Source organism: Electrona antarctica (genome assembly GCF_951216825.1).
Source record: "Electrona antarctica genome assembly, chromosome: 14".
NCBI lineage: Eukaryota > Metazoa > Chordata > Actinopteri > Myctophiformes > Myctophidae > Electrona > Electrona antarctica.
The window spans coordinates 3,275,312-3,293,117 of record NC_136795.1 but is presented as its reverse complement, the minus strand read 5'-3'; the positions used below and the strand labels follow the sequence as shown (position 1 = coordinate 3,293,117).

The window sequence follows — 17,806 nt, the reverse complement described above, 5'->3', positions numbered from 1 at the left end:
TCTGTTGCCTCACTAAACAGGCAACAGACAGCAGACTGTCGCCATCTGGCTGTAATAGTGTATATTTTGTTTCACCTCTCAGCTTAATATTGGGGGCTGGGCGCGTTCGGAAATACCGCACCGGGGCGCACTCGCCTATTAGTTTGCATTGCACAGTGCGCTCAGTGAGCCTCAGTGCGCTATTTCCGAACGCGCCCTGCAGCCAAACGGATCTCTCTCCCCGCCCCTGGAAAGGCTGGAACACGGATGGATGGAGTCTGCTGTCAGCAGCCACGTCACCCACAGAACACACAACAACTTTTTTTCCTGGACCATTCTCATGCGGCCGAATTCGCCTGGCTGTTTCCGAATTGCAGGGAATGTATTTGATTGCGTTTTGATCGCGAACGAGCGTTGTTGAGGGGAAGCTCTGTGGACTAGCATAGCTTTATGCTTTCTACGTAGCCTATAGTAGTAGCGCTTCTATTTATAATTCACCGCATATTTTGTTTTTTGGGAGACTAGTGTAAACTGCTTTCACGGCTTTTTGTAGGGCACACGATTTGCAAAAATGAACATCTTTCGCCTAGCTGGTGACGTGTCGCATCTCGTAGCAATCATTATCTTGTTCCTGAAGATATGGAAGTCCAAATCCTGCGCTGGTATGTTGTTTAAATTTTATTCCAGTAGTTGGTCATCAATCTTGCAGCAGAGACTTACTGTGCAGGGATTTTAGGGGGTGTCGCTTAAACTTAAGGCCCATTTGCTGACTTAACATGTAGCCTAGATGCTATTATTTAGTTGAAATAATTGGAAATGAGCATGATGGGACATTGAAACATTTCGTGATCACAAGTCACTATAAGTCAGGAGAAAGCATCATAATATTGATGGTTGAAGAACTGCAACAGTGATCCAGTATAGTTCTGCACTTGTGTCAGCTACGTGGCAAACCCGGACGTTATTGTAACTATGGCAACAGTGGCCCAACCGGGTCATTAAATTGCTGAGCCTATACTTGGCAGACCTCTACACACCTACAATATACAATGAATTTGTGACAGTGATCAAGCTCTCTTCTGAAGTCACATGGCACACTTTGGTTGCCACTGATTTGCATGAAGATGAGTGCAAAACTATGCAAGCTATTTGAGGAATGAGCCAAAACAACTATCAGTCTGAGCTTAATTTGTATAGGGCTGCTATATTATATTTTCGAAAATGTCTCGAAATGACTAATTCATTACTTTTGAAAATGTTTGCTATAGAGACGCCAGGGTTCGGGGTGCATACTTAGTTTAGACTAGTCATTGGTTAGACATGGGTTAAGGTTAGGTTTAGGTGTGCTCCCCCGTGGGAGGTTAGGGTTGAGGGTTTGAGATAGGTTGTAGTTGTAGGACTAATGACTGGTCTAACCAAATGACTAGTCTAAACTAAGTACTGTCTAAACTAAGTACTGCATGTGGTCTAAAATGTTTTTTTCTCCAGCCTGTGCATACAGTGTTTTTGTCTCCCTGTGTACGTAGGTATCTCTGGGAAATCTCAGGTGCTGTTTGCGCTTGTGTTCACCACAAGGTACCTGGACCTGTTCACTGCCTTCATCTCCATCTACAACACTACTATGAAAGTAAGTGTGTGTAACATACACACACACACACACACACACACACACACACACACACACACACACACACACACACACACACACACACACACACACACACACACACACACGTGATGGCTGGTTCCTCGCTCGCAAGGATCATAGGAGGAGTATAGAGTTTGGGGTCCTTTAGCTTTTCTTTGTGGCAGGCCAGGCACGTTCATGTTGATATACATGTAAACCTAAACACACTTTTTTTGGATGTTCGTGAACTATGCAAAGTTTTGCAAACTATATCTCAGAAATATTTGAATGATGCGATGCATCATTGAATATCGTGCGTGTGTACAGTAGGTGCTATAATAATACATGTCATTCATCATTGTTGCATTCTAAGGAAATAATGCAAAGTAAACATCACAGTGGTTCGCCCTGTGCATACATCCTTCACTCACACTTCTTATTCCTGCACACACACACACACACACACACACACACACACACACACACACACACACACACACACACACACACGTGACAAGTGACGCCTCAGTACCGTCCCTGACTAAAAGGATATATTGTCTACGGAGGACGAAATCACATTTACACAGTATGTTATTATGATTGATTATATGTAACCTTCAGTAACCTTATGCTTATCCATCTCCGTGCCCTGCTATTGAGTCTGACACACACACAGTGAACCAACGGTACGGCATTAGCATAGCGCGCCAGCCAGGTCCAGCTACGGATCAATCCCTAGAGAGATCCGTATGAGACGGAGGCTCTAATAGATACTCTATATTTTACATGGTGTGAGAGCCAAGTGTTGTTTATGGTACAGCTTGTCCTTGTAACAGAACAGTGTGACCACGTTCTGGGTCCCTGTGCTCTCTGGGCAGAATAACTGTACCACAGGACTGTACTGTGCGTACTACATCTCCCCATGTATTAAAACAACCACCAACACCTTTTAAGCAGTGCCCCTGACCCCTTAATTTCATATTGTGGCCTATGCTACGGTCTACCTGATCTAATGTCTCTTTCTCTCTGTTACTCCAGGTGGTGTTCCTGGGGCTGGCCTACGCTACGGTCTACCTGATCTACATGCGCTTCAGGAGCACCTTTGACTCGGAGAACGACACGTTCCGCGTGGAGTTCCTATTGGTGCCCGTCACCGGGCTGTCCTTCCTGGAGAACTACGCTTTCACTCCGCTGGAGGTGAATATATTATTATCCCATTTAGAGTAGACCTGAAGACGATTAAAAAAAATGGGGACCGCATGTAATTCCGACATGCTCCCGTGCTTGCGGTTATGGTTAGGTTAGGGTTTGAGGTGGGTTGTCGTTTGTCGGACCAATGACTGGTCTGAACAACGTCTGCACCCAAAAGAAATGTCTTCTAAATCCACCAACAGTTCTCTGAAAAACCTCATGTTTCTATGTCAGTGGTGCTCAACCTTTTTCACTTCAAGGACCCTCAGGATTATCTGTATTTGGCCGCCGACCCCCATCTGAAAATATGTTGTTCCAGGGACAGAAGCAAAGATTTGAGTTAAAAACGTTCGCTCTGAAAGAATATAAATTCATTGATTTGCGCCACATTTTTGCGATTAAAAAACAATAGCAGACCTACAAGCTCGTAGCGAGTGCCGCGCTATGAGCTTGTAGATCTGCTATTTTTAAATAGCTAAAGCATAAGATAATGCTTAAAACACCAAAAAGGGTTCCCGCCCAAAATGGGTTAAACGAGTGCTTCCTATAGTTCAGGTCAGATTTGCCGGCCTACTTCTGACGAGGGCCCCGCGTGACATGAGAGCTATACTCTGCCTTGATGAGTTTCGGTCCCTCCACAGTAGACTGCATGATTTGCTAAATTTGAGCCCGGGACGGAAACGGATGTAAACCCCCTGTGTCATCATACAATGATTTCCAAGGGTTCAGTGCCAGGACAAGGCACTGAACGACTTCAACTAAAAATAAATGAAGATCTTGTGGAGTAGGAAACGGCGAGACAGGAGACACGGAGGCTGCATAGGAGATGTACCAGGAGATAGGCCAGCAGGGGAGGTGTGGTTCCAAGAGGAAGATTCTTAACATTCTTACCTCCCGTTGTGGCTATTATTAGCTGCTACACACACATTCACAACAACATCCGGTCCGTCGGTAAAAGTGCTCTGGGCGCTATAGAGGGTATGCGCATGCTTAAAGTGAATGGCACATCGAGTGGCACATCGAGTGGCAAAGCAACAGGCAAAGTGAGTTTAACATTGTTTAATGTTGTTTAACGCAATCAGATAGGACTTTTCTGTTTGGATGCATGGGCTGTCAAGGCCAGAAAGTAGTTTTTTGCCACTCAGTAGGCATTCCTGCATAACTTCCGGGTTTGATGATGTTGTCACGCGTATACTCTCTATACATTTATAAATGTGTGGTACAACAGCTGCACAGTGTCTGATCGGAAGGCCCTGCAACGGGTAGTAAAGACTGCCCAGTACATCATTGGCACCCAACTCCCGTCCATTGAGGATCTACAGCGCCAAAGATGTCTGCGTAGGGCGAGAGGCATCCTGAAAGACCCCTCTCACCCAAACCACAGACTCTTTGCCCTTCTTCCATCCGGGAGGCGCTATAGGTCTATTGGTTCCCGCACTAGTAGGCTCAGGAACAGCTTATTTCCTGTTGCTGTCTCCCTGCTGAACTCTGCCCCTCCTCAATGACACTGAACAATGATACCGTGATGATTGATGATTCCGTCCCCCCTTCCTCCTACCCATCTGAACTCTCATGCTCACACCATACATACACTAGCATGTTATGGCTTATGGCTTGTGTGCGTGGGTGTGTATATATATATATATATATATATGCATTTATATCTTCATGCATTTTGTTCCTCTCATACTCCTTATTTATATTTATACTTCATTGCTTATTTTTCTATTTATTTTTCTATTTATTATATACTACTGTACATACTGTACATTCATTCCCATTACTGCATTACTGTATTGCACTCTGGCTAGACGCCACTATTCATCTCATTGTCAAAGTATTTGTATACTATGTGCACAATACATTTAATCTAATCTATAATCTAATCTAATAAACGATGGGCACATTTTATTAATGGATTAAATAACCCCGGGCCCTTAAGGTGTTAATCATTGTACCATTCATTGATAGAACTTGAAATCAGCTCTTCTAAAAAACAAAATCACACCCGTGTGAAGTGAGGGGCGCTCTTATCATCGTACATCATCATGACGTAAGATAGACACTAAGCCGATTTGCTCTGACACTGACGTAAAATTGTCCATTCATTGTCAATGGGAATTTCATGATTGTCTAGGACGATAATACCGATTTGCTCATCCACAATCCACATATGACGTAAATTCTTCAATCATTGTCAATGGGAATTTATTGTTTGTTTTGTAAAACGAAAATATACACTAATAGCTGAATATTGGACTTAGCAAATGTGGCTACTTTGCCTATCAAAAAAAACTTACATACGTACCTATATCCCATTCCTTTCAATGTCCCATCCCCAGATCCTGTGGACCTTCTCCATCTTCCTGGAGGCAGTGGCCATCATGCCTCAGCTCTTCATGATCACCAAGACGGGCGAGGCGGAGTCCATCACCACCCACTACCTGTTCTTCCTGGGTCTCTACCGCGCCCTCTACCTGGCCAACTGGGTGTGGCGCTACCACACCGAGGGCTTCCTGGACCAGATCGCTGTGGTGTCTGGCGTGGTGCAGACCATCTTCTACTGTGACTTCTTCTACCTTTATTTCACAAAGGGTGAGATAGAAGGTGACGCATGCAGAAGGGGGGGAAATGGAGATGAAAATGTGCTGTAAATTTGAATTTATATAATGATGGAACAGTAAAAAACCGTAAGCGTTATTCATAGTCTAATATTTTCGGTGGTGAGGTGACCACCGAACTACAACATGACAAACCACCGCTCGCCCCAGCCCTGTTTTTACTCACCACCACTCCACGTTATTACAGCTCCGGTGGTCACCTCACCACCGGAGAGGTGGTCACCTCACCACCGGAGCGGTGGTCACCTCACCACCGGAGAGGTGGTCACCTCACCACCGAAAATCCAGACTATGAATAGGCCTTTAGCGTTACTAACCCTAACCCTAGACTGGAACTCACCTATGCTTTCTATGGCATAGGCAGCTCCCGGCAGGATCCGCCGGGAGAAACTAGGCACAGCTGCATGACAAAGAGACTAATTAGAGACACAGAGAGAGGAGTGCGTGTGTGCGTCAATTTAACAATGGTGCAGACGATCAGAAAGCAGCAGAGAGTGAGCGACGTTTGCGCTATACTCTATGCCGAATTGAAGTGGACTCGGCCCCAGACTTTTTTTTTTCTCCCTTGGAAATAAAAACGTCTGGGTTTCCGAGGCTACCCTAACCCTAATCGAGGATAATAATTTGTTTGTCAATTTTCACACTGTCAGACTTACATTTACACAATCTGTAGCTGTTTTGGGTTCAGTGGTCCTATTCAGTTCAGTTCAGTAGTTGTATTATGTGTGTGTTTTGTAATACAACAGGTGGTTCTAATCAAGTAGCGTGACGGATTGAGAGCTGTGTTTTACTTGTTATAACTAAACATCTAGGAGTTGCCATGAATGCATATTCTCGCATAGCCAGACAATCAGAGATCTCTGCCTACTTACATGTATATGTCTGGTGAGTGTTGACAATTGACACATACATTCAAAAAGCATTGCAGAAGCACTATACACAGACGTCAGTGCAGTCTTTCATATTGGTACGGTGATATGACTTGTTTTCATTTAGATTCCCACAGACAGATCAGTAGGTGGAGATCTCTGATTATCTGGCCACGCGAGACTAATGCATACAAAAAAAACGAGCTCTTCATCAAAGCATCATATCGTTTAATTCAAAATATAAAATCAGATAAAATTGTTTATACACAATACTTGAAGTAGTGTTTGAAGTGTGTTATACTGAATACCATCACAATTTTGATGATCGACTTTGCAATCACAGCTGTGATGTTATTCGTCGTAGCCTCTTGTCGTGTTGTATTGCATATTGCATAGACATTTAAAAGGCAATTGTTCTCTGATATTCACCTCAAATTGTATTCAACGATATTGTAATTACAGGAGCTTTGCCCCTGGCTGTAGTAGACGGACGCAAACATTTTGTCGTAGGTTTCAAAACCACTCTTATGTCTTCATGTGCTCTCCTCTGTCCACAGTTCTTCGAGGGAGTGGAAAGATGAGCCTGCCTATGCCAGTTTAACAAGATGTGCCACCATGTTGTGTTCAAACCGCTACCATTCTGTGCCTGCTACTATACAGTTATGCAATGGAACACATACAGTACCATGCCAATCAACTGTTGTGAGCGGTGGGACTAATGGCCCATAGGGCCATGATTGTGTGTAGGTCAAGATGAGAGAGTGAGTGAGTGTGTGTGTGTGTGTGTGTGTGTGTGTGTGTGTGTGTGTGTGTGTGTGTGTGTGTGTGTGTGTGTGTGTGTGTGTGTGTGTGTGTGTGTGTGTGTGTGTGTGTGTGTGTGTGTGTGTGTGTGTGTGTGTGTGTGTAGAGGCTTGCGTGAGTGCACGCATACAGTAGCTGTAGTGGTAAAGCTATTGCAATGTACAGTATGTGTTTTTTTTATAGAGTTCAAAAGTGACTACAATTGTGTGCATGTAGAACCTATTATGATTTGGGACAGCAGAAATGATACTGTGGGAATTGTGCATTTCTTTATTTTCACCCATGGATGCTGAGATAGACTCCAGTTAAAGACCATTAAATGCAGTATGTGGGATTTATCTTGTTTCCATAGCCAATGCTTATACCCACTAAAAACTGTAAATATGGTTTGTTAAAGCATATTGTACAACCCTCAGGTAGTCTAAAATACATGTCTTCCTGTACAGTAGCCCACATGTCTTTAGTTTTGACAGGGTATACACATACCTGTATGGCTATGGGTGTGTCTGGCTTTACAGATTACCCAAATGTTTTTGAATCTCAACTTTGCAAATTTTAATATTGCCAGGGACCATGAGCGATGGCAATTCTAGTAACCATGTGAATGGGGAACCCATAAAAAAATAATGCCAGAACCTGATTTTTGTGTCATTGATTCAGCCAAATCATGACTATTCACTGTATTTATTGATTCACTTAAAATTACCACAGTACACAAAATGCATCATTATCACCACTGCAGGGTCTATATAGGATCATTTGGGATGAGGGTCCATGGTGCCCAAGGGGTCAGTGACCTGAAAAATGATATAAGAAACATACCTACTTTGTATACATTGTACTTGTAACTCTGGCCAGTGGCGTGCACAGACATTTAGAGGGGCAGGTGCTCAAGTTAAAAAAGGGCACCTTGTGCAGCGCGTGGAACCGGCCGGTTGCCTTAATCTATTTTGGGCGGGAACCCCTTTTGGTGTTAGCATTATGTTATGCTTTAGCTATTGAAAAATAGCAGATCTACAAGCTCATAGCGCGCCACCGAGTGGCGCGCTATGAACTTGTAGGTCTGCTATTTTTGAAAAATCAAAAAAAAGAAAGAAAAAAAAAGTTGTTTTTTTTTTGTTTGTTTTTAAAGGGCACATTGCCAAAAGGGCAGGGGGTGCTCTAGCACCCCCTAGTGTCTATCTGTGCACGCCACTGACTCTGGCTGTACTCTTCTTTCACTCTACGATGTTCGGATACAGGTCCAGTGGGCACCTAAACCTTGTGGGCACCTAGGGCTCCATTTTCGTCACCGCTAAACCCATTATCCCTAAACTTCTTTGCCTTTTTTTTTTTTTTTTTTTTTTTACTATTTTGCAAAACATTTTTGAATAGTTAAAATGGCCAGTCTACAAGCTCACAACGTGTCAATGTAGATTGGCTAGTTGAACTATTCAATTTTTTTTTCAAAATAGTAAAAAAAAAGGCAAAGAAGTTTAGGGATAAGGGGTTTAGCCTTAGCGGTGATGAAAATGGAGCCCCTAAACCGTGGGCACCTCAACATTCAATTGGCAATTTACAGAATTTGTATGTCCTACATGATTTTAACCCATAATCCTTGCCTAAGTTTATTGAAAAACATTATAATTATCAGGCTTAAATTTATCATTTATCATCTTGTTTATTCCCAAAATGACTGCATTTATAGACCTATTGGGCCTTCCTTACATGTAATAAAAACATGTAGTTTTGGCCCCTCATTTGTGAAATGAATGTATTTTAGGTATAAAATAAATATGGTGCCCAGTCCCCAGTGTTCTCAGGGGCCCACTGTTCCGGTTACCCTATACACTGACACCACGCTAGACAGGAACGCCCAAAAACGTCACATCCGGTTTTAGCCTTTTCTATGGCTGCCAATGCAACTTGGTCCAATCACATACGGACAAACATCTATGCCGATGCTATCTAACTTGCGGAGGTAGCGTGCCTTGTCCATGGGCAACAGATCTTTCAACGTATGGCATTGCAAATACGTTTGATAATCGCTACTCTGCTCAATATTGTTTTGAAAATGCCGCAAATTGCATTGCAGTGAACGAGCGCAAATCACAACTTCCCCCGGTTGTGGGCGGAGTCACAGTTTGAGGCGCTGTTTACGCGCCGTGGTGTCAGTGTATGGGATATTCCTGTTTGCCACAACCAACGTATTTTGTCTTTAATTAATGCCAAATATTACTTACTTTTTGTACTTCATTTGTCTATTCTCTTTTTGATATACAGTATGTCAAGATTATTCTTTCAATGGGAGAAAAAAAGGGCTCGGCAATTTGTGATGTCATCCAAAGAATTGAGAAACTGTGGAGAGATACAGTAAAACAATTGTTTACAGTACTAACCTTTATTGTTCACTTCATACCCCACTTCTACATGTATCTAAATCATACCCCACTTCTACATGTATCCAAATCTTTAATGGCACGTTATATATTCAACATTGTTGTAGACAGTTTTCTGGCACACCTTTACAAGTGTGGTACATATTCTGAAATGGGTAGCTTTTGTTAAAGGACCACTTCACCACTTTTCAGCCTGTCTTCATATAATTGGTCCTCACTAATGTTCATGATAAAACACCACCATTTTGTCCTACTCAGTCTGTGTCTCATAGGGCGGCTGTGGGCAGTTCAGAAAACCTGTCTACCAGTGACATCATCGTTAGTCAGATAACTTTTATTTTTTACAAAATATTTAATTTTTATTATCGCATTGCAGCCTTTCAGGAATACAAATCCTGCAGTTTCTATTAGCTTGGATTACCCATCGATGATGTCACTGGTGGACGGGTTTCTGAACTGCCCACAGCCCTCCCATGAGACACAGACCGAGTAGAAAAAGAAATGTGGCATTTTATCATGAACATTAGTGAGGACCAATTATATGAAGATTGGTTGAAAAGTAGTGAAGTGGTCCTTTAACATGGAATTGTAATGTGTGGTGTTGATTCACTTTATTGCTGATCTATTGTGTTGCAACACGCCAAGACTGCACTGCACACACACACACACACACACACACACACACACACACACACACACACACACACACACACACACTATAACAATATGGTCAGAGGTCATTAATGATTAATCACTGACAGATGTATTCTTTTGTCCATACTGTAATTAAGCAAACCATGTTCTTGTTTCACACATGTTAGTGTCATGGGATCACCATACAAATAAGTTAACACAGTGAGGGACAGTGTTGTTTTCGTCGACTAAAACTAATACGAAAAATGTTCGTCGACTACCTTTTTCCACTGACGAAAACTAAATGGAAACTAAATAAAAACTAAGCTATGATGACTAAAACTAAGACTAAATATACTGACATTCACAATTTCATCAACAAATAAAAACTAGACTGAAATGTTAGGAAGGGACTATAGTGGACAAGAGATCCAGTATAAGTCATTTTACAATTCGTTGCATGCTGAAAATAGCAGATCTACAAGCTCACAACGCGTCGCGATCGGCTATTTTCAGCATGTAAAAACAGTCATTACGACGGCATCAAGGCCTGCCAAAATACATTTTAGTCGTCTAAATCAACTGTAGATTTAGTCGACTAAAACTAGACTAACACTAAAACATTCCAGGTGACTAAAATGTGACTAAACTAAGTGAAAACCATTCAAGAGACTAATGACTAAAACTAAAATCAAAATCTGCTGCCAAAAACAACGCTAGGTGAGGGAGTTATAAGCTATCTTCACTTTACACACCACCAATAAATGACTGATAAAAGACCATAGGCCCCAGCTTGATGCCATATCTACTCCCTGATTTAACACTATTGGTGAGTACAGTCACACACAATCCTTGCTCTAAAGTCCAAGGGATTTGCGGTGTTTGTACAACACTTTGCTCCCTTCTCTGACTGCGCCGCCCACCACTTTGGCGGCTGAACTGACTGTGAGAGGATTCGTGGCCAAAGCGGCTGCCTTCTGCACTACCTTCCCCTTCTTCAGTTTCCCCTTGTCTTTACTCATGATCCCCGCCCCCTCTGCGGCCCCTTTCCCGAGTGCAGTCATCAGCTCGCACCAGAACAGTTTCTCCTCAGTCTTCTTAGCAACCTCTATCTCCCTCTTCTCGTCGTCCTCCATCCTTTTTCTCCTCTCTAACTCGGTGCCCTTGTCTTCTAGCTCCTCCGTCGCCGCCTCTCTCCACGTGGGCATGCCGGCTCTTGCCGCCAGAATCCCTTCCTGTGCCAGTCGGATGGCTCTCTCCGCTTCCTGGAACATCTCAACGCTATAGCAAGCGCCTCCGTTCTCCGCCACCATCTTTTCGACCTTGTCCAGGAGCTGCGTGACCTGCGGCTGCCGCGGCGGGCATTTCGCCGGTGACGCGTCCTGTCCCCCGCGGCGGTCGTCGACGCTGTTGTCAAAGACGTGGCAACCCCCGTGGCAGCTGTCGACGAGTGCCGACAGCTCGTCGCTCTCCTTCAGGAAGTCTTGGATGCTCTTGCCCTTCAGCTGGTCTCCCCACGTGAACAGCACCATGGTGAACCGGGTCGCGGCAGGCCCAAACGTGGCCTTGATCCACTCCAGGGTGTCCCTCTCCTCGTGGGTGAACCTGCCCAGTTGGATGGTCAGCAGAAATGCGTGGGGTCCCGGCGAGGTCAGTGACACGCACCGGCCCACCTCCGCCGTCACCGCCTGGGGAGAGAGGCACGTGTTGAAGAACCCCGGGGTGTCGACGACGGCAACGCCTCTTCGCCCGTCCACCGCCCTGGTGGTCTGCCTCTCGCACCGAGTGGTGGCAGAGCGCGGCGACAGTGCGACCCGGAAGGGCTTCCCTCCCACGATGCTGTTGCCGGAGGCGCTTCTGCCCGCGCCGGTCTTCCCCACCAGAACGATTCGTAGGAGGTCACCGCCGGCACTGGACTCTGCAGGCACATATAGTGAAACAGTTAATTTATCACCTCCAACACCACTGTTGTTTCCAGAAAATACTGTTAATCTGTACGCATCAGTATATTTTACTCATCATCTTTCTAAGCCATAGATTCAGGAGGGAGAGCTAAGGAAGGTTTATCCATTCCTGCAGAAGACACTATTGTAGGATGTAGGCTATGTATTTATGTGCAGGTGGAAAGAACACTGAAAATGCTGCCACTAGATGGTGCTAATTCTCTTGTTGGTGCAATGCAGGGAAATACAGTGCAGAAGCAGGAAGTAGGAAGTCAGATGCTAGGAGATTCTCTTCCATGTATTTCATGCATGTTATGGACAGGTGAACATCTCAAGGTAAATGTGTGTAAAAATGGCGACTGATTATCAACCATAGTGATGATGATACATTAAGTTTTACATTGTGATGTTTTGTTTCAATGGATGGCAACAGTCATTATTGTGAAGCTGTGAGCTGATCCCTTGGGCCTGACTCACACGTGCACAACAGATTGATGTATGCTTGTTGTATGAGACTTGTTTACTGATGCAAGCTCTCAATTCATTTCCAATGGGAGTCACATGGTTTGACACAACATTTGTGTTGTATGAGGGGGAGGGGGGCAGTCGAAACACAGCCGAAAGCCATACAACAAAAATGTTGTGTCAAACCATGTGACTTCCATTGGAAATGAATTGCGAGCTTGCATCAGTAAACAAGTCTCATACATCTAGCATGCATCAATGTTGTATGCTAGATGTAAAGGTGTGAGTCAGGCCTTGGAGTGTGGGAACTAAGCTATACTGAATTGAATGTAGGTTTACCAGTAAGACGCCTGAGGGCGAGAGAACCTAAAGGGCGAGGTTGTGCATCCGCCTCGTTGACGGCAGACTGCTGGGCGAGCGCTGGCGCTTTGGCATGGGGGGGTCAGATCAACATATGGAATGAATTCTGTACAGCCATACAGTATAAGGAGCATGTCTTGAGTGTACAGGGTTTGATGAGGTCAGATCAACATATGGAATGTCAGAACAGGTCAGATCCATACAGTATATGGAGATCTAAGGGTGGTAGTGGGGACAGTCTCTTGAGTGTAGTACAGGGTTTGATGAGAGCCCAGGTTGGGCCGGGCCTTAATTTTTGGGCCTGTTGAGAACTAGTTTTCGCCGGCTGCCCGGGCGCGGCTGCACTAATAACTTTGGGGCAGGCCCGTCGAGTTTGAATGGACAGGTGGGCCTGTTGAGAACTCTAGTTTTCGCCGGCTGCCGGGCTGCACTACTTTGGGGCAGACCAGGCCCGTCTAGAGTTTGAAATTTGAATGGACAGGTATAAGTCATAAGGGAGACATCGAAGAGGATGGATGGATTGGGAAGGATGAACATATGGAATGTCAGAACAGGTTCTGAAATATATCCATATATGGAGATCTAAGGGTTTGAGGTCAGATAGAGTTACTGGCCAATAGGCCTATCTCACAGCCCCCTTTCCACGCCCACTTCCGGTAGATAGTGGTGTCATTTAACATTAGGCATTACCACTTTTTTTCTCTGGAGAATCTAAGTACATTTCCTAATGTTAAAATGTCAAAGACCGATAATAATATGAAGAAAACAAAATGGTATAACAACTCAAATAAGTAGAATAAACCTTACCTTTACAAAACGGTAGTTTGTGGCTTGTGAAAAGACCTCTTTTAACATGGAAGCCTATGGACCGCAAAAAAAATAACACCACTATCAACAAAAGGGGCCGTAAAAAGGGGGCGGGGAAATGCTGTGAGATAGGCCTATAGAGCGTCGCAGTCCCGCCTCCTACCCTGGACCAGGAAATGAAACCCAATGCATTTTTCCCATAGACATTTCTTAAAGTATTTATTTAAAGACGGTTACGCCGCGGACAAAGCCAACTCGAGTCGTGACAACTCATGACAACACAAACAATATTTTGGACCAAACAAATAATTACAAAGAAGAAAAACAACAAAAAAAGTGTTGTAACCTGCCGTTTTTTTCTTCTTTCTAATTATTTGTTTGGTCCAAAATATTGTTTGTGTTGTCATGAGTTGTCATGACTCGAGTTGGCTTTGTCCGCGGCGTAACCGTCTTTAAATAAATACTTTAAGAAATGTCTATGAGGAAAATGCATTGGGTTTCATTTCCTGGTCCAGGGTAGGAGGCGGGACTGCGACGCTCTATAGTGATGAGTTGACATCAGGGATCTCCATATATGGGCTTAACTGCAACAGCAGGTTGCATTTACTATGACATCAGGGTCGCCACATCTCCATTCTCCATCCCTGATGATGTCACATGGTGTCACGAGATCTGGGCAAACACACACTGGTGCCCAACACACACTGCATGGTGCCCGACACACCGACAGGAAATGCTCAGTCGCAATTAACCACATGTTTTATGTTTTCACTTTTGTTTTAGTTTTTTAATTTTTTTGTGTCGTTTGGGTAACACTTTGTAAATGCAAGCCTTGCTCATTGAGGCAAAAACAGACAAACACAGAAGCAGTTGAACTGTTGAAATGTATACTGCCCAGAATAAAGAACCCATTATTTTACTTTGTGTCCAGGTCACACACACACACACACACACACACACACACACACACTGACACCGTACCTTCAGCTGACGCCGCACATTCCAGTGACGCCATCCTCCAGCTGGCGAGCTCACGAGAGGACACAGCGAAGTCCAACTAATATAACTACGTTGTTATTATCGGTAAATCTCTAGCCTATTACACCAGGACTGGACAGTACGTTTCCGTAGATATGTTATATATTTACCATTATTTTAGATACAAAGCTCTGTTCTCTCCAATATTGCGAAATATCTTCTTTCATCAATATTTGCTTTCAACCAAGCTGCGAACGGCACGGCATTGCTGGTGCTGCTGCAACCCAATGTCAAATGAGGAGAGATGTGTGTGTATTGTGGTTGTGGAATGCTCAGTGCTGTGCGGCGTGTGGTGGTGCGCACGCGGCTAGTTTTTTGGGTGTCACATCGACCTAGACCTGGCTAATCTGAGGCGGTCATCCCCCCAGGTTCTATGTTCCCCACTTACTTTAGGGTTTCTGGTTTAAGGACTTTTGTACTATACAATTGTATGTATAAGTACAGAACAAAGAGTGTTTGTTTTTGCCATCTTTGTTGAAGAGTCTGAGCAATTATGTTTTAGTTTATTTTATGCTTAATTTTTAGTTGGCTAAGACTAGATAGTTTAAGTAGCCTATAGGCAGGCCTAAAGTTCAATGGATTGTTCAAAGACTGAGTTTAAATCAGAATTTGCTACTAAAAGTAAGACTAAGTTGCTAAAATACTTTTTGTCTTACTACTTACTTATAGGCCTTTAAAAAAGGCAATGGCCTATAGAAACATCTATAGGCCATTGATGAGTCCTCCATCCCCTTCCGTCTTGTGCCCTCCGCTCCAGTTGTTGCCATGACAGCCCTTTAGTCTTATTAGAATTACTAAAATTACTAGGTTAGGTTTCTGGTTTAGGTTTATGTTTATTCTAAGTGGGGAACAAAGAACCTTTTTTTGCATGGTGGGGAACATAGAACCTGGGGAACATAGGTACGCTCCCAATCTGAGTTCCCAGAAGTTTTATTTTTCGACCTGTCACGTACCTTCCCTTCGTGATTTGAGTCTTTTTTCATCATCTTCCATAAAACAACAATATTAACACAGTTCCAAGTTAAACATTTATTTAAAGCATGAAACAAACCTTAGGCTACTTAAACTTGCAGTGATCATTTTTGTTAAAATACATGGTGGGCTCTATAAAGCAATCATTTATTGTTCAGTTCAGTAACAAGGCTCCCTGTAGTTTTCTTTTTAGTAGAAAGAAAATGCAGTTTCAACTGGAACACTAAATGCTATTGAACAAGCACCAACAATGATTAGCCTACTATCATCCGAATATAGAGCTTTAAAGGTATAGGTAGAATTTAGGGGTTGTGCACTGAGTTGATTATTTTTTGCCATAAAAGTGTCAAACTTGTTCTGTGCACGTTAGTGATATCATCTCTCTAATAATCATAAAGGAAGGAAATATATGAAGGAAAATAAAATGTATTTTCCTTGCACCCCCTCAGGTGTGTTGAATATATATATATACTGTATATATATATATATATATATATATTTTGGCCATGTCTTTTTGCCATCTGTTATTTCTCCTATAGGCCTATCAGTGTGCAAGTGCCATGACGTTCACATTCAGGCAGACAGGTCATTCACAACACTTGTGAAAGAAGTTTGATTGACAGTCCGTCACAATGCCGAAACTGTGCAGCGGCTATAGGCTGTAATAATATATCCTTTAAAACTCTGTCAGAGGAGAAGCAAACCATTTGTAGAGTCTATAGGAGACCATTTGTATGGATCATGATCAGGGGTCATCGCCATGTTGGCTCGTGGTGGACATTTCTTGTCAACATTACATTTTTGCCACGAACAGATATACACACTGAGTGGACAATAATATTACCATGACACACAAAGAGCTATAGGCCCTGAATGACCATAACAGTTCTGTAACTCTGAGAGTGTTCAAATGGAACCAAATGGACCCTTAAGGGTCCACCTCCAGATCCAGTTGAACACTCTCACAGAGTTAACCCATTTAGGCCTGACGTCGAAATTAAAAAAAAGGACTGAATGTGTCAAACTGACATATTTAGCCTATGACACACAGTGTGGCTTCCCCCCAGTAGGCTACCTTCACATTCAGTAGATCCTGTGAACTTTTGTGACCAGATGTAATTTCTTGGGGTCTAGTAGGACTATAGTAAATGATACAAAAATAAATCGCTATAAACTTTTCTAAAAAAATACATATTTAGCCCCATGTTCGAATGCCCCCGCCCCCCCTGTCAAAAACAGCTAATATCCCTAAAACCAAAGAAAGCAGCAAATGAAAAAAGATTATCTCATCTTTTACATTCTCTAATAACAACCTAAAACATGAACCTTTAATTTGAGGGCACCCGTGTGCGGAATGGAGCGACGCAGAATATTCTATGAAGTGTTGAAAACTTTTAGTTTGAAACAAAAAATAGGCTATCACTTAACCCAGGGGTGCCCACACATTTATGACGTGAGATCTACTTTCAAAATGACGAGCTCAACAAGATCTACCCACTGAAAAAATAATTGTACCATTTCTGAAAATAGTTTAAATATATAATGTACCTGGGGGGGCTTTGGAATAGGGAGGGGGTGAAATTATGACAGGCAGTTTCTGCTGTCAAAATATGACCCCCCAGTGGGGGGTTCATTCTCAATGGCAATAGCACAAACTTTGGCATGCTACTAGTCCTACATACCTAGAAACCCCATTCCAACCTATTTAGGTTCATCTTACGGTGGACATGTTTGCCTGAAAATAAATCTTTGAAATGTTTCATAGTTTTAGAAATATAGTGCTTTCAAATTTGAGAAATTCACAATGGGGCTCAATGGCAGATATTGGCACATCAAAAAAGCACTTTCACCTAGAAACTCCATTCACACATTTTATAATTCAGCTTACTGTGGACACATGCTGGAACTTTTTACTTTGAAATGATTTGTAGTTTCTGAGTTATTTAACTTACACGCCCAATGCATTCTTAATGGCAATAGCACCCGTCCTGAAAGTCTTAACCCATTCAGGACGGGAACCCCTTTTGGTGTCTTAAGCATTATGTTATACTTTAGCTATTGAAAAAATAGCAGATCTACAAGCTCATAGCGCGGCACTGATTTTTGAAAAATCTTGAAAATG

General features: G+C 43.1%; 2 protein-coding genes across 3 annotated transcripts; one reads left to right on the top strand and one right to left on the bottom strand.

Moving 5' to 3' along the window:
* The first annotated feature begins 273 nt into the window (after positions 1 to 273).
* On the top strand, positions 274 to 7,426 carry kdelr3 (KDEL endoplasmic reticulum protein retention receptor 3). Of its 2 annotated transcripts, none has more exons than XM_079519385.1 (5): positions 274 to 641; positions 1,506 to 1,606; positions 2,645 to 2,803; positions 5,140 to 5,404; positions 6,845 to 7,426. In XM_079519385.1, the coding sequence occupies exons 1-5, from the start codon at positions 551 to 553 to the stop codon at positions 6,886 to 6,888; spliced, it is 660 nt and encodes a 219-aa protein (XP_079375511.1). In that variant the 5' UTR covers positions 274 to 550; the 3' UTR covers positions 6,889 to 7,426. The 2 variants fall into 2 exon arrangements, with proteins under 2 accessions (XP_079375511.1, XP_079375512.1); XM_079519386.1 differs by having other exon boundaries at positions 281 to 641; positions 5,140 to 5,392.
* Positions 7,053 to 14,689, bottom strand: LOC306936213 (GTPase IMAP family member 7; the record flags this gene model as incomplete). The annotated part of the gene is made up of 3 exons (XM_079519706.1): positions 7,053 to 10,117; positions 10,154 to 12,017; positions 14,656 to 14,689. The coding sequence occupies 2 exons, from the start codon at positions 14,687 to 14,689 to the stop codon at positions 10,957 to 10,959; spliced, it is 1,095 nt and encodes a 364-aa protein (XP_079375832.1). The 3' UTR covers positions 7,053 to 10,117; positions 10,154 to 10,956.
* Positions 14,690 to 17,806: the final 3,117 nt, after the last annotated feature.

Bases quoted from the DNA above. Each gene is read 5' to 3' on its own strand.
- kdelr3 (XM_079519385.1), top strand. From the start codon at position 551: ATGAACATCTTTCGCCTAGCTGGTGACGTGTCGCATCTCGTAGCAATC. The intron at 642-1,505 runs GTATGTTGTTTA...CTGTGTACGTAG, and splicing joins GAAGTCCAAATCCTGCGCTG to GTATCTCTGGGAAATCTCAG. The intron at 1,607-2,644 runs GTAAGTGTGTGT...CTGTTACTCCAG, and splicing joins TCTACAACACTACTATGAAA to GTGGTGTTCCTGGGGCTGGC.